This window comes from Rhinoderma darwinii, chromosome 2 (assembly GCF_050947455.1).
Source record: "Rhinoderma darwinii isolate aRhiDar2 chromosome 2, aRhiDar2.hap1, whole genome shotgun sequence".
NCBI classification, from domain to species: domain Eukaryota; kingdom Metazoa; phylum Chordata; class Amphibia; order Anura; family Rhinodermatidae; genus Rhinoderma; species Rhinoderma darwinii.
Window position 1 is genome coordinate 207,182,525 of NC_134688.1, and position 12,886 is coordinate 207,195,410.

General features: G+C 40.0%; 1 protein-coding gene across 1 annotated transcript in view; it reads left to right on the forward strand.

The window, feature by feature from the left end:
* The window catches only part of EGFL6 (EGF like domain multiple 6), a 72,649-nt gene that overhangs the window by 17,845 nt on the left and 41,918 nt on the right, over positions 1–12,886 (forward strand). Inside the window, exon 4 of the mRNA XM_075850360.1 lies at positions 5,795–5,914. Within this exon, the coding sequence (XP_075706475.1) occupies positions 5,795–5,914 (120 nt within the window). The remainder of the gene's footprint in view (positions 1–5,794; positions 5,915–12,886) is intronic.

A 12,886-nucleotide genomic window follows, 5' to 3' on the forward strand; every position in this document is an offset into this window, starting at 1 on the left:
GACCCCCGGGACGAACAGATAGGAGCAGCGATCGAGATGTGATATTATTTCCAGAACTTTCGGCCAAATCTGGGACAGGCCCTTACTTTGATTTCACACTATGCCTTTGGATGAATGTAGCTCCCGAAGGAATCGCAGCACAAATGTCACCTCTAGTTGACTAATTCTGGGAATGTAATAAATAGACCATTAATATACAGTAAGCAGAGTCTGACTTTCAGTCTGTGGTCTTTTTGCTGTAATGCTGATATACAAGTTGATATAGTTATGTTAATGCAGTGTAAATTCTGTTCCCCTGGGCTGCAGGAAAAATGAAGCATTAAATCTTTCCCTTTGAAATGACTGGGATATGCATTGATTTTGATGAACAATGGCAGTCTTCTAAATCTAAAGAGCCACACTTGCTCCAAGTCCCAGCTGTAGCTGAAAGGGAGGGGACTTGTTTATGGATTTATATCAGCTTTACCGGACCTTTCTTTCTCATACAGTATGACTGACTAGCCTACACAAACCTTACAAGAATTATGGATACTAAGGAAATACATAATTCTCAATTTTATCTTGCGTCCTCACCAGTGGCTGAATTTGAAGCATCGGTACCCAGTGAAAAATATGGAGCAGGGCCGCCACCGATCATGTGCCATTTATAATGCTGGTGTCTTCTTATGTGGCAGAGGGGCTGTTAGGCCTCTCAGGCTCCATGGATTAAGTGTAAATGCTACCTCCGAACTCCCTTTAGCTACATCCCTGGTTCCCACACTTTTCACTAACAGCATCTTCTAGATTATAATGACCGCAGGTCTTTATTAAGGAACATTTTAAAAACTTTGGCTAAACCATAACAGACAGTGTCACCAATGAAAAGTCCTTTTTAACTTTGACATGGGGTTTCTCAGTTTTTTATCTTATATTTTCCCAATAAAAGTGACATTTGTAATTCACTGGTTTGTATGAAAAAGTTTTATATGATGTGATTCAGCCAGCAAAGCATATAATGGGATCTCTGGTCTCATTAATCAATAAAAATGACATATCTACTGACATGTCCCTGGGTATTACACAACAGCTGTGTGCGAAAACAAAAAAAGATCATTTATAAACCGTAACCTCCCGGAACCTGCTCTAAATTGCAGGAGTAATGAAGGCATTCCTGGTAAATGAGTACATATATTGTATAGCTTTTTCCCTTGGTGCTTAAAAAGAAACCATATGTTACAGACACTCAGATGACTAAAATTCAGATATTGTCTAAGTTCAGCAGCAATAGATATTTTTAGGAAAGAGAACGAGAAAATTGGCGTGTGAATGGAAGTGTAATAATAAAGCAAGAGAACAGTAGGGTGGCGTCATATAATGGTTAAAACTAAAGCGGTCCTCTACACAAATACACAGTAACACTTCAAGTGTTCTGTGTTGAAAATGATTCATGGGATAACCCCTTTAAAGTAGCATTAATAGAGCATATCTATACACAAAAAAAATGAATACACCAAAGGTTCCATTGTCCATTGTCTCTTCTCAGTAGGGTTTGAACTGAGCACATGTGGATCATCTTGATGCAAAGTAACTCCCATTATATTAGAAACACAATTATCCATAGACTTTATTATAGCACATCTTGAAACACACGTTGTTGTGCTAATGTAATTCTCCAACATCAAGTCTTGCCTGACAGGACTCAAGCTTGTCAGTTTTAAGATAAACTAAAATCAAAGTGCTACCGTCAATCTGACGGGCATTTAATAGTTAAAAGTCCATGTTCTCAGCAGTGCACTGGAATGTTTTGCTGACTGGTGATCCATCATTAAGAAGTCCTGGTAAGATCATACATGTCTGAATGAACTGTTCTACCACATACAGTTTTGTGATACTAGAGTTTTTATCTGTCAACCAAGGATAATTTATCTAATGCCATTTTTAAACATATCACCCATCTCTGTTACTAGAATTTCTTTGTAGTAAATCAAGTCCTGTAACAATATACTGTCAGAAGATATTTTCTACAAACCATTTCTCTAGCTGCTGCATGATTTTCATGGTCTCATATAAAGAAAAAAAAAGAGAATTGGGGCATAGGAAACAAGTAATGATTTTTCTTATTTTGGTTGAAGATACCCTTCACATTTATTGAACCAATGTTAATAAGAAAAGAAAAAAAAAATTCCCTGGTAAGAATGTGAGGACTACATATTGAATTTTTCTACTCTAAAAAGCAGCTTTGAGTACAATATATTCTCATGGGAATAAATTTTTCAAGAAATTGTATATAGCAGAGAATAAGTCTAAGAGGGTTCCTGCCTCTAAATGAGTCTACGGGCTGAGTCTACAGGCTTCAGTCCCTTGCCATCAGCTCTGTATTTTTAGCTGCGTCTGCAGCTAAAGGAATCTATTATATTGTCAAATTTGCCCTCCCATAGACTTTTCATTCCGAGTTCTCTATCCCCTTAATGACTAATTTAAAAAAGATTCTAGACCTCTAGCTTTTCTCACTTCTGTTGCAATTCTACTAGAGTTCTAGCCCCTAGAATTCTAGTAGTGTTGCAACAGAAGTGACTAACTAGAAGTAGCTAACTAGCAACTAGATATTAGGTTAACATGACATTTTGTAATTGTTGCTTTAGCTGATATTTACTACACATAATCTCTAAAGATATAGTAACCCTTGAATTCTTCGTTATTAAATGTACTTACACTCCTCAACATTGAAATTACAATACCAAGAAGGAAAAGTTTTGGAATTGTGGAAATCACAAGATTGATAGACATGTTAATGATATGCAAATGAAAAAAAATGGAAAGAAAATATTCCAAACATCTTGATTTATTCAGTATTGAGAATGAGCTCCATGCACAGAAATACACGCACTTACACGCCTTGGCATGCTATAAATTCGGTTATTAATGGTTATCTGAGTAATGTTATGCCACGCTGAATGGACTTGGGAAGGCAAATCATCAAGATTGGCTGCTGGAAGATCCGTTTGCAATTGCCGACCAATGACGTCCCAGATGTGCTTGACAAGAGACAAATCCGGCGATGCTGCAGGCCATGGTAGCACGTTTAGGCAATGCATGCTGCTCACAGTAGCACGAGAAAACAAGCAGCCTGGTGTTGTCCTGTTGAAAACCGGCGTCTGGGACACTTGGGAGCAATGGCCGTACCAATTGTTCCACGACTCAATCAATGCCGAGCTTTTAGTGTACCTCAAATGAAGAATAGAGGGGTTCGGCAACTGTACATTATGCCACCCCACATCATAATCCCGGGAGTAGGACCGGTGTGACGTTCCCTTGTGAAGGCCTCCTCAATGCATTGTCCACGTGGTCTGAAGACCAATCTCCGGCCATCATTGCATCCGAGACAAAAGCGGGACACATCACTGAAGAGGATAGACCTCCATTCCAGCCTCCATTCCCTTCTTGCTGTGCACCATGATAGCCTTTGAAAGCTGTGGCATGTGGTCAAAGGAACACCTTTAGCTGGACGTCTGGCTCGTAGCCCAATGTCGTGCAGACGCCTTCTGATGGTTTGTGTCAACACTGGTTGCCGCCCTAGCCTTGGGATGTGACGTCCAATTTCACTTGCAGTACAGAATGGATCACTACGCGCCATTTTTCCAATCAGACGATCCGTCCGTGCACCGCTTGCTGTCATTCCCGTTCATTGTTTTTCTCCCAACCTCACTCAACATTGAACAGTGCTGACATATCCGCCTAGGCACGTAGCGATCCTCTGGAGTGATAAACCAAGGTCTGAAAGTTCAAGGATTCTGTCCCTCTCAGTTTGTGACAAGTGGTGATAACTGGGACATTGACTAACAGTAGGCATCACACAATCCTCCCACAGCAGGTTTTATGTGGCTAAAAAACATTGTTTTCAAGACTTTTATGACCCTCCCACATGCCACAGATTGCCGCTAGGTGCTTGAAAATTTGATCATTTGAGGATCTTAGCGACACCTGCTACTTCCTCGATTTGCGGTTTGCCCTTCTTGGTGTTGCAATTTCAATGTTGAGGAGTATATATTCATATTGGAAAGTGTACCACACACTAGAATCAAATAAAATAACTTAAAAGATCTTTAGCTCTGTCATATAGTTAGTGTATTATGTTTCTCGATATAGATATTGCAGCTGGAACTCCATTCTGCACACTGTGTAGAAACATTTTTATTTCTTTTTATCGAAGTAGACAATAAGATTTAAGTATACACACAATTTCAGAGTTAAAAGTAAATGTATATGTTCTACATTATAAACGGGCTACAACCAGTTTATATTACATGAGTGTACATGTCACATAGCATCTCTGTAAATAAATCAATAATATGTAAATGTGCATATATAGCGAGAGTGAGAGAAATATTTATTTGAGTAATATTAGCAATTTCCAGCAAAATATCTTTTATAAATGTCTCTTGATTGATAGGAAATGTAATCTTTCTATATTACTATGGAGTCTTTCTAAATAGATATATTTCTTGGGACCATTCTGAGCTTAGGCCTTTTGTGGCATCTGTTAGCTGAAACATTAGGTTCTGTTTACATTCTGTTCTGGGTTTTTTTTTCGGCGTTCAATAGGATCCATTTAAAAACCAATATGTCATAACTACGTTAGGAACGGAATCCATGATGTTAATGTTTTTAATCATCCTAACAAGTTTATAACAACATCAATAGTTTTGGGCTATTATTACAAAAATGATATGCAACATGTATGATATATATAAATTTTCTACTTACAATATATATAGAGTTATAATCTTTCGTAGTGCTGCACAATGTGGTACGAAAGGACAATTGGCAAACAGAATAAATTCTATCACTACACTAGCAAGATACTAAAGAGAGTTCGGCCAATACTATCAGACAATCTATAATGGAGTCTTAATATGATTCTACAGAAAAATCATTCCTAACAATATTCAACCAACAATCATATTACTTCTGATATTCTAACTTTAATAATAAAGCATTCATTCCTAGTTTAATTATATATAATTCTGAATCCTCAAAAGTAAAAACATAAATCCCAAAGATATCATCAAAGCTACATTAATCCAGGCCATAGGCTGAAAAGGGCGGAGAATTTTCAGTTTACATACAGTGGATTTCTGAATGGTATGTGCATATTGTTGACACCTGTCTTAAATATATTGTCACTTTGTCAGGGCTTGTCAAGAATCCAGTCCTGTACTTATTGTTTTCTTCCTAGATGTCAACATGTACATGTATTAGCTATTTTATCTTAATTGAGTCATATATTTACAGCTGTTTCCTAAAAAAAAATCCCCATAAGGTGGAATTTAAAACTCAAGGACAGCTGGCATTTGTAGTACAACAGATGTAAAAGCTCCGAGCTACAGATGGTATCGGATTACACGTGGGGCCTATATTTTCATACATTTGTTACTTTTATGTTTTTTTCACAAGTCTAATAATAGACAAATTAAATTTTTCCTTAAATATCTATATAATGTAAAGTATAGCAGTGAGGTCATTCTATAGATCCCTCTTGTCCCCCTTCCTCCAAGTATATGGTGCTACATTCTTTCCACCAGTTATCCAGTCTGTGCTCTGAAAAATATCGTCTTTGGTCTCCAGCTAATGGCCTGCCAGTCTTTTTTTTGTAGATGTTAAAATACATTGCAGGTAAAGATTACGGGAAACCCTAGTAAGCCACGTGAACTAGAAATGACCTCAATTCATTTTCCAACTCAAAATCTTTTTCTTGGCAGTGCATCTACTCTAAAGCTATGTGTCCACATATTTGTGAATGAGATGTCTTTTGCAGACTTGAATGAATGTGGTCTTAAGCCTCGTCCCTGTGAACATCGGTGTATGAACACTCACGGCAGCTACAAGTGCTATTGTCTTAATGGCTACATGCTGATGCCAGATGGCTCATGCTCAAGTAAGTTACATAAACAGTATATACTGTAAATGCATTTATGTTTCATTGTTTCAGGTCGCAGTTAATGTCTGAACATGTTTATCTCACTTTTATCCTCAAGATACCTAATATAGTAGGTGTCAATGTAAAGAAAGCCTGGACCTAAAAATGTCTAACGTCTGTAATTCTTATTCAATATAAATTATATGAATTGCCTATATCTTCATACAATCAAGTATCAAAAGTCATATTTAATAACTACAATGTCTTCCAGATACCGAGTGCCTCCTAAGGGCAGCATAAAGTAGTGACAGATATGCCGAATTCCCCCTCCAGATGCTGATGATAGCTTTCTCCATATGCACAGTAATAGGGAGAAAGCTGTCACTCAATGGCGGGAGGAGCGGCAGCTCATGAATACGCCGGACTCCTTTTCTACAGCGCGATGCGAGCGCTGAAATGATTAAACTTAAAGTTTTAAAGAATGAAATAACTATTATACATAAATAACAGACTGCTGAAATCGGCATGTCTGTCACTACTTTCTGCTGTGCTCAGAGAGGGCAGTATAAAGTCACTGACAGGTTCCCTGAATGATGGCCATAAATTTGTGATTTCAGACGGCTGTTTTCTGAACAACTAGTCATTAACGGTCGGTCTGTGAAGGTTGTAATTTTGGACAACAGCACCATAAGTGGGGGACTAAAATAAAAGTAAAAAAAAACCTTAAATAAAGGTTCTTTTCATATTCCAAATAATAAAAATATTAAAAGTTCAAAAGACCACCCCCTTTTTCTACATTTTTTAGTACTGTTAAAAAAATTAAGGATTAATATAACTGGTATCGCTGTGTCAGTAAAAGTCCAAACTATTACAATATAATGTTATTTAAAAGGCTCGGTCAACGCTGTAAAAAAAAAAACGCCAATGTAAAACACCTAAATTGCTGTTTTTTGGTCACCTTAGCTCCCCCAAGAAAAAAGAATATAAAAGGGATCAAAAAGTCGCATGTAAAACGGTACCAATAAAAACGACACCCTGACCCGTAAAAAATATGCCCTCACATCGCTCAATCGACAAAAAAATAAAAGAGTTATGGTGGCAAAGAATTATTATTTTTTTAGTAAATGTTCTTTTTCGTAAAATATATTAAAAAAACATATGAATTTGGTATCGCCGTAATCGCCTGATGGACGCCGTAAAAACGAAACCCCCAAAAATGGCGTAATTGCTGTTTTTTACCCCACAAATCAAAAAAATTTCAGTTTCCCACTACACTATCTTGTACATTAAGGCTGGATTCACACGTGGCGGAATTTCACTTAAATTCCGCTGCGGACACTCCGCAGCGTTAATCCGCAGCGGAGCCGTTTGTCCATTGACTTCCACTTTAATTTAGCAGTGTTCGTTTAGACGATGCGTAAAATTCCGCTGCGGAGCATAGGCTGCGGAGCGGAATTTGGTGTCCGCAGCATGCTCTGTCTGTTGCGGAGCAGTGGCGGACTCATGGCGGAATTTCTCCATTGACTTCAATGGAGATTCTAATTTCCGCAATGAAGTCCGCAGCTGTCATGCACATGTTATGTGTGCTGCGGATGCGTCTTGCTTTTTTAACTTGACATTTCTTCATTCTGGCTGGACCTATGTATTTCTAGGTCTACAGCCAGACTGAGGAAGTCAATGGGGCTCCTGTAATGACGGGAGCGTTGCTAGGAGACGTCTGTCAATAGTCACTGTCCAGGGTGCTGAAAGAGTTAAGCGATCGGCAGTAACTGTTTCTGCACCCGGGACAGTGACTACCGATCCCAATATACGTTCATACTTACCGAGAACTCCCTGCTTCTGTCTCCAGTCCGGCCTCCCAGGATGACGTTTCAGTCTAAGTGACGGCTGCAGCCAATCACAGGCCAATCACAGGCTGGAGCGGTCATCCAGGGAGGTCGGGCTGGATGCCGAAAGAGGGACGCGTCACCAAGACAACGGCCGGTAAGTATGAAATTCGTTTACTTTCACTAGGGAAAGTGCTGTCCCTTCTCTCTATCCTGCACTGATAGGGAGAAGGGAAGCACTTTTCCCGCAGTCCGCAGCAGCTAGTCCGCATCAATTTTCTGCACATTTTGGGCAGATCCGCAGCCGTAATCCGCAACCCGGATTAGGTGCGGCATTGATGCGGACAGTTGCGGAGGAAATCCGCCACGTGTGGCCATGCCCTAACCCTTTCCCATCGCTAATATACCTATTTACGTTGGGAAAGGGTTATTTAAAAATGGCGCCCGCTCAGAAGCCGAGTGGGCACCATAGCCACCGGGTCTATGCTGTGTTGCACAGCAGGGACCCAGCAACAATGCTTGGGATCAGAAAAATTGTAAGCATTTAACCCCTCAGAAGCTGGTGTGAGATCGGAGGGGTTTTTACTGCCAGTTTCACTTCAGGGCCGGTCATCGTCTCCCGTGTGGCGAGATCGCGGGAGCTGGTGTATTTCTATAGCAGCTGGGAGCCTTGTAAAAGCTCCCAGCCATGCTATAGGAAGATTGCTATTGGGACTTGCCAGTAGCAATGATCTAATTTTGCCATAGACTGCAATGTTGTGATATTGCAGTCTATGGCATAAGCGATCAAATGATCGCAGGTTTAAGCCCCCTAACAGGCTAGAAAATAGTAGTAAAGAAAGTTTAAAAAATATTTTTAAAAAAAAACATTTAAAAATTAAAATCACCCCCCTTTCCCTAGACCACATATAGAAATAAATAAACAAAATAAACATAAACATATTAGGTATCCCCGCGTCTGAAAATGTCCGAACTATAAAAATATTGAAATATTTTTCCAATACAGTGAACGCCGTAGTGGGAAAAAAGGTCAAAATGGGCGAATGCTAAATTTATTTACCACTGCAACCCCCCAAAAAATTTATAAAACGTGATCGAAATGACAGACTTTCCCCAAAATGGTATTTAAAGAGGCTCTGTCACCACATTATAAGTGGCCTATCTTGTACATAATGTGATCGGCGCTGTAATGTAGATTACAGCAATGTTTTTTATTTAGAAAAACTGTCATTTTTGACGGAGTTATGACCCATATTAGCTTTATGCTAATGACTTTCTCAATGGACAACTGGGTGTGTTTTACTATATGACCAAGTGGGCGTTGTACAGAGGAGTGTATGACTCTGACCAATCAGCGTCATACACTTCTCCCCGTTCATTTACACTGCAGATAGCGATATAACTATATCGCTATGTGCTGCCACATAAACACACTATAACGTTACTGCAGTGTCCTGACTATGAATAGACATTACCTCCAGCCAGGACGTGATGTGTATTCATTCTCCTGACCACTTCTCTGCACTTCTCTGTGAGTTACAGCATAGCAGGCATAGTCTCGCGAGATTACGCTGTAAACTGTCATTCACAGCGAGATCTCGCTGTGCTGTAAATCACAGAGACGCTACAGAAGTGGTCAGGAGAATGAATACACATCACGTCCTGGCTGGAGGTAATGTATATTCATAGTCAGGACACTGCAGTAACGTTATAGTGTGTTTATGTGGTTGCACATAGCGATATAGCTATATCGCTAGTACTGTATAAATGAATGGAGAGAAGTGCATGACGCTGATTGGTTAGAGTCATACATTTTTCTCCACAATGCCCACTTGGTCATATAGTAAAACACACCCAGTTGTCCATTGAGAAACTCATTATCATAAAGCTAATATAGGTCATAACTCCGTCAAAAATGATGGTTTTTCGAAATAAAAAACACTGCTGTTACCTACATTACAGCGCCGATCACATCATGTACAAGATAGGGCACTTATAATGTGGTGACAGAGCCTCTTTAAAAAACTACATCTTTCCATGTACAAAAAGACCCCTTACACAGCTCTGTACACAGAAATATAAAAAAGTTACAGGAGTCACAATATGGCGATGCAAACATTTTTATCACCGTGATCGTACTGACCCGCAGAATAAAGGTAATGTGTCATTTTCATTGTACAGTGAACACCATAAAAACGAAACCCATAAGAAAATGTTGGAACTCATGTTTTTTTCCAATTCCACCCCATTCTGAATTTTTCCAGCTTCCCCGTGCATCACACATAATATTAAATAATACCATCAGAAAGTATAATTTGTCCCGTAAAAATTAAGCACTCGTGACTGTGTCAACGAAAAAAAAAAAGCTATGGCTTTCGGAAGGCGGGGAGGAAAAAACTAAAATGAAATAACAAAAATTGGCCATGTTATTAAGGGGTTAACCATATTTTTTTATACTAAAGATCAGTTCATAGTAATTATATTAATATACCATCTGTCATGTAGGGTTCGTGGACCCACTGGGCTGTACCGCCTTGGCGGTATGGCAGCTGGCCAACAGGGCGCAGGTCAGAGTCTATAGTTCATATAGGGTACCTGTGGCAGATCGGACAGTAGCAAGGCAGGCTTGGCTGGGACTAGGCAGCAGGTAGACGTCAGGCGTGGAGTACAGCACAGCACGGCTACAGCTCAGCACGGCACTAGATCAGAATACAGGTTACAGGAACAGAGAACACTGGGAACAGGAAACACTAGGGGACCATTTGCAAGACAAACTTAGGATACGACAACAACGCTCAGCATGGGAGAATGGGCTGGGACCTTCTAATAGCCCAGGGTGCTCTGGGAGCAATCAGCTTAATTTCCCACATGTGTGCGCTTTGGCTTCTTAAGGCTGGATTGAGCTCGCGAGCGCATCCTGGTGGTCACTGTGGAACAGGATGGCAGTATGTGCAGACATCTCTGGAGAGAAGGGCGTCGACTGGATGGAAGGAGTTCGTGGTCAGCGACCACGGACTTTACACCATCAGACCATAAACACATATTACCAATACATAGCGACTGAATATTATCACCATACTTTTACCAGATAATACCTTAGCACCATGACCACATATTACCACTTCATAATGATTCAAGAATACCACCATACTGTAACTGAATAAAACACACATTACAAAGACCAATATTACCACCATATTGTAACTATATAGTGGTTGCACCAGTCCTACACAGGCGCTCTGCAGACCATAAAAGTTAATATTGTATAGTTAAATCCAGTGACTCACAGGTGACATCTTGTCTAATTGGAGTAGTTCCCTTTCCCTTTTCTTCCTCATCCGGTCTGGACTGCCACCACAACTTCTCCCGGCCATGACTTGTCTTAATTTGTGCAGACATCTTTGGCTTTTTGCTTTTCCATCACATTCACATCCATCACCTCTACAACAACTCCTCATCCATAGTGCCTCAGATGGTAAAAATGCCATCCTTGGCACCCTCACAGTAATAATACACTCTCTTTTATGCCCCAGAGTAATAATGCCCCCTTTAATGACCCCATTTAATAATAATGCCTCCTTTAATGACCTTACTCAGTTATAATGCATCCTTTTATGCCCCCTACAGTAGTGTCCCCTCATTAATAGTGTCGCCTTTGTGCCCATGAAAAGAAAAACATATATACTCCAGTAAACCTGCTTGGCCGTTCTCACAATGAGCTAAGACTTCTTTCTCTCTGTGCGTTCAATGGCCCGGCGCAAGTGGCAGGATATCATTGTGACTCCTGTGCCAGGCCGCTGACAACATTAGCATCATTAGCATGCTCCCGGTGTCAGGTAGGCCGCAGGCTTAAGCCAGCTTGTGGCCTACGAGAGTAAATGGCAGGGCAGGGGGCCTATGGTTCTCTGCCCTGTGATCAGTTTTAATCCAAAGGACATTACTTACGGCACCCAGGGCCCTGGGCAGTTCCCTTTTCCGCCCCTTTGGTAATATGGTTATAGTTAGTGGCAATGTTAGTGAATGTAATATTAGTTAAAGTGTGCAAAAACTGGCTTTCACATTTTTAAACAAACAAACTGGAGCAAATTATGTATAAAAAAGATCTCTAATAAAATATGGATGTAAAAAAGTTGGCACAAAAGTGGAATCACTGAACTGTAACAACTCATCAGGTTTCAAATTAAACTATATAGCTGGAAATCTTATTCATGTTGTGGTATTTTGTACCCGTGAAGTAAAGTAATTCATGCAGTTCATATTGGCAGTGCTCACCTGATTTTGCTTTATTCCTAAAGAACATTATTAAAAAAGTCTGCCGGAGATCTCTCAGAGCCAGAAGCGGAGATTAACGATATACAGTCGTGTACTTTCAAATCATTCCTCAGTACAGTAGAGGATTTACCAAGATTTAATGAGCAGACATAATATCTTCTCCAGACTAGGAATATAATATTATATCATACGATCAAATATGAAATTCTGCAACGATTCTTATCTGACCTTACATGAAATCCTATTTAAAACCATGTGCTGTTATAAGCCAAGCTTGTATATATACATATATATATATATATATATATATATATATATATATATATATATATATATCTGCAGATATTTCAGAATGATTCTAACCATATAGATATAAACTATGTAAATGTAAAGACTCCTTTTGAGCCTCCATCGGCACCTCCAAGTAGCCCATACACTTTAGCCTGGCCTCTTCCAGGCAGGCTGCTGTAGTACGGCGTAGGCGGCCAAATAATGCAATTGTGCCGCCTGCGTCACAAAGAAAGCGGCAGTGCAGGGGGCCGAGAATGGGTCGCTTACACATAGCAGCGCCGGGAAAATTTTCAATTGTATCCCTGTCTTAGGGACGCAGATACAATTGAATCAAGGGACACGGTTATCATTAATGGGGCGGAATGTGGTCCCCCCAGTCCATAGCAGTGGCGTGATATGCCTCAATTTGAGGTACCCCACTGCTGTCACCGAGTTGTGGCTTCCGTTATAAATGGATGCCACATTGGAGATGTGAACAGAGCTTAAGGCCTCATGCACACTCTGATACACAGCTCTGTTGTATGGTGTCTCTGTAAGGCACCTTATTCTCTTCTATAAGCAATGCTTCAAGTGGAGAATATATTCCAAATACTGCATGTGA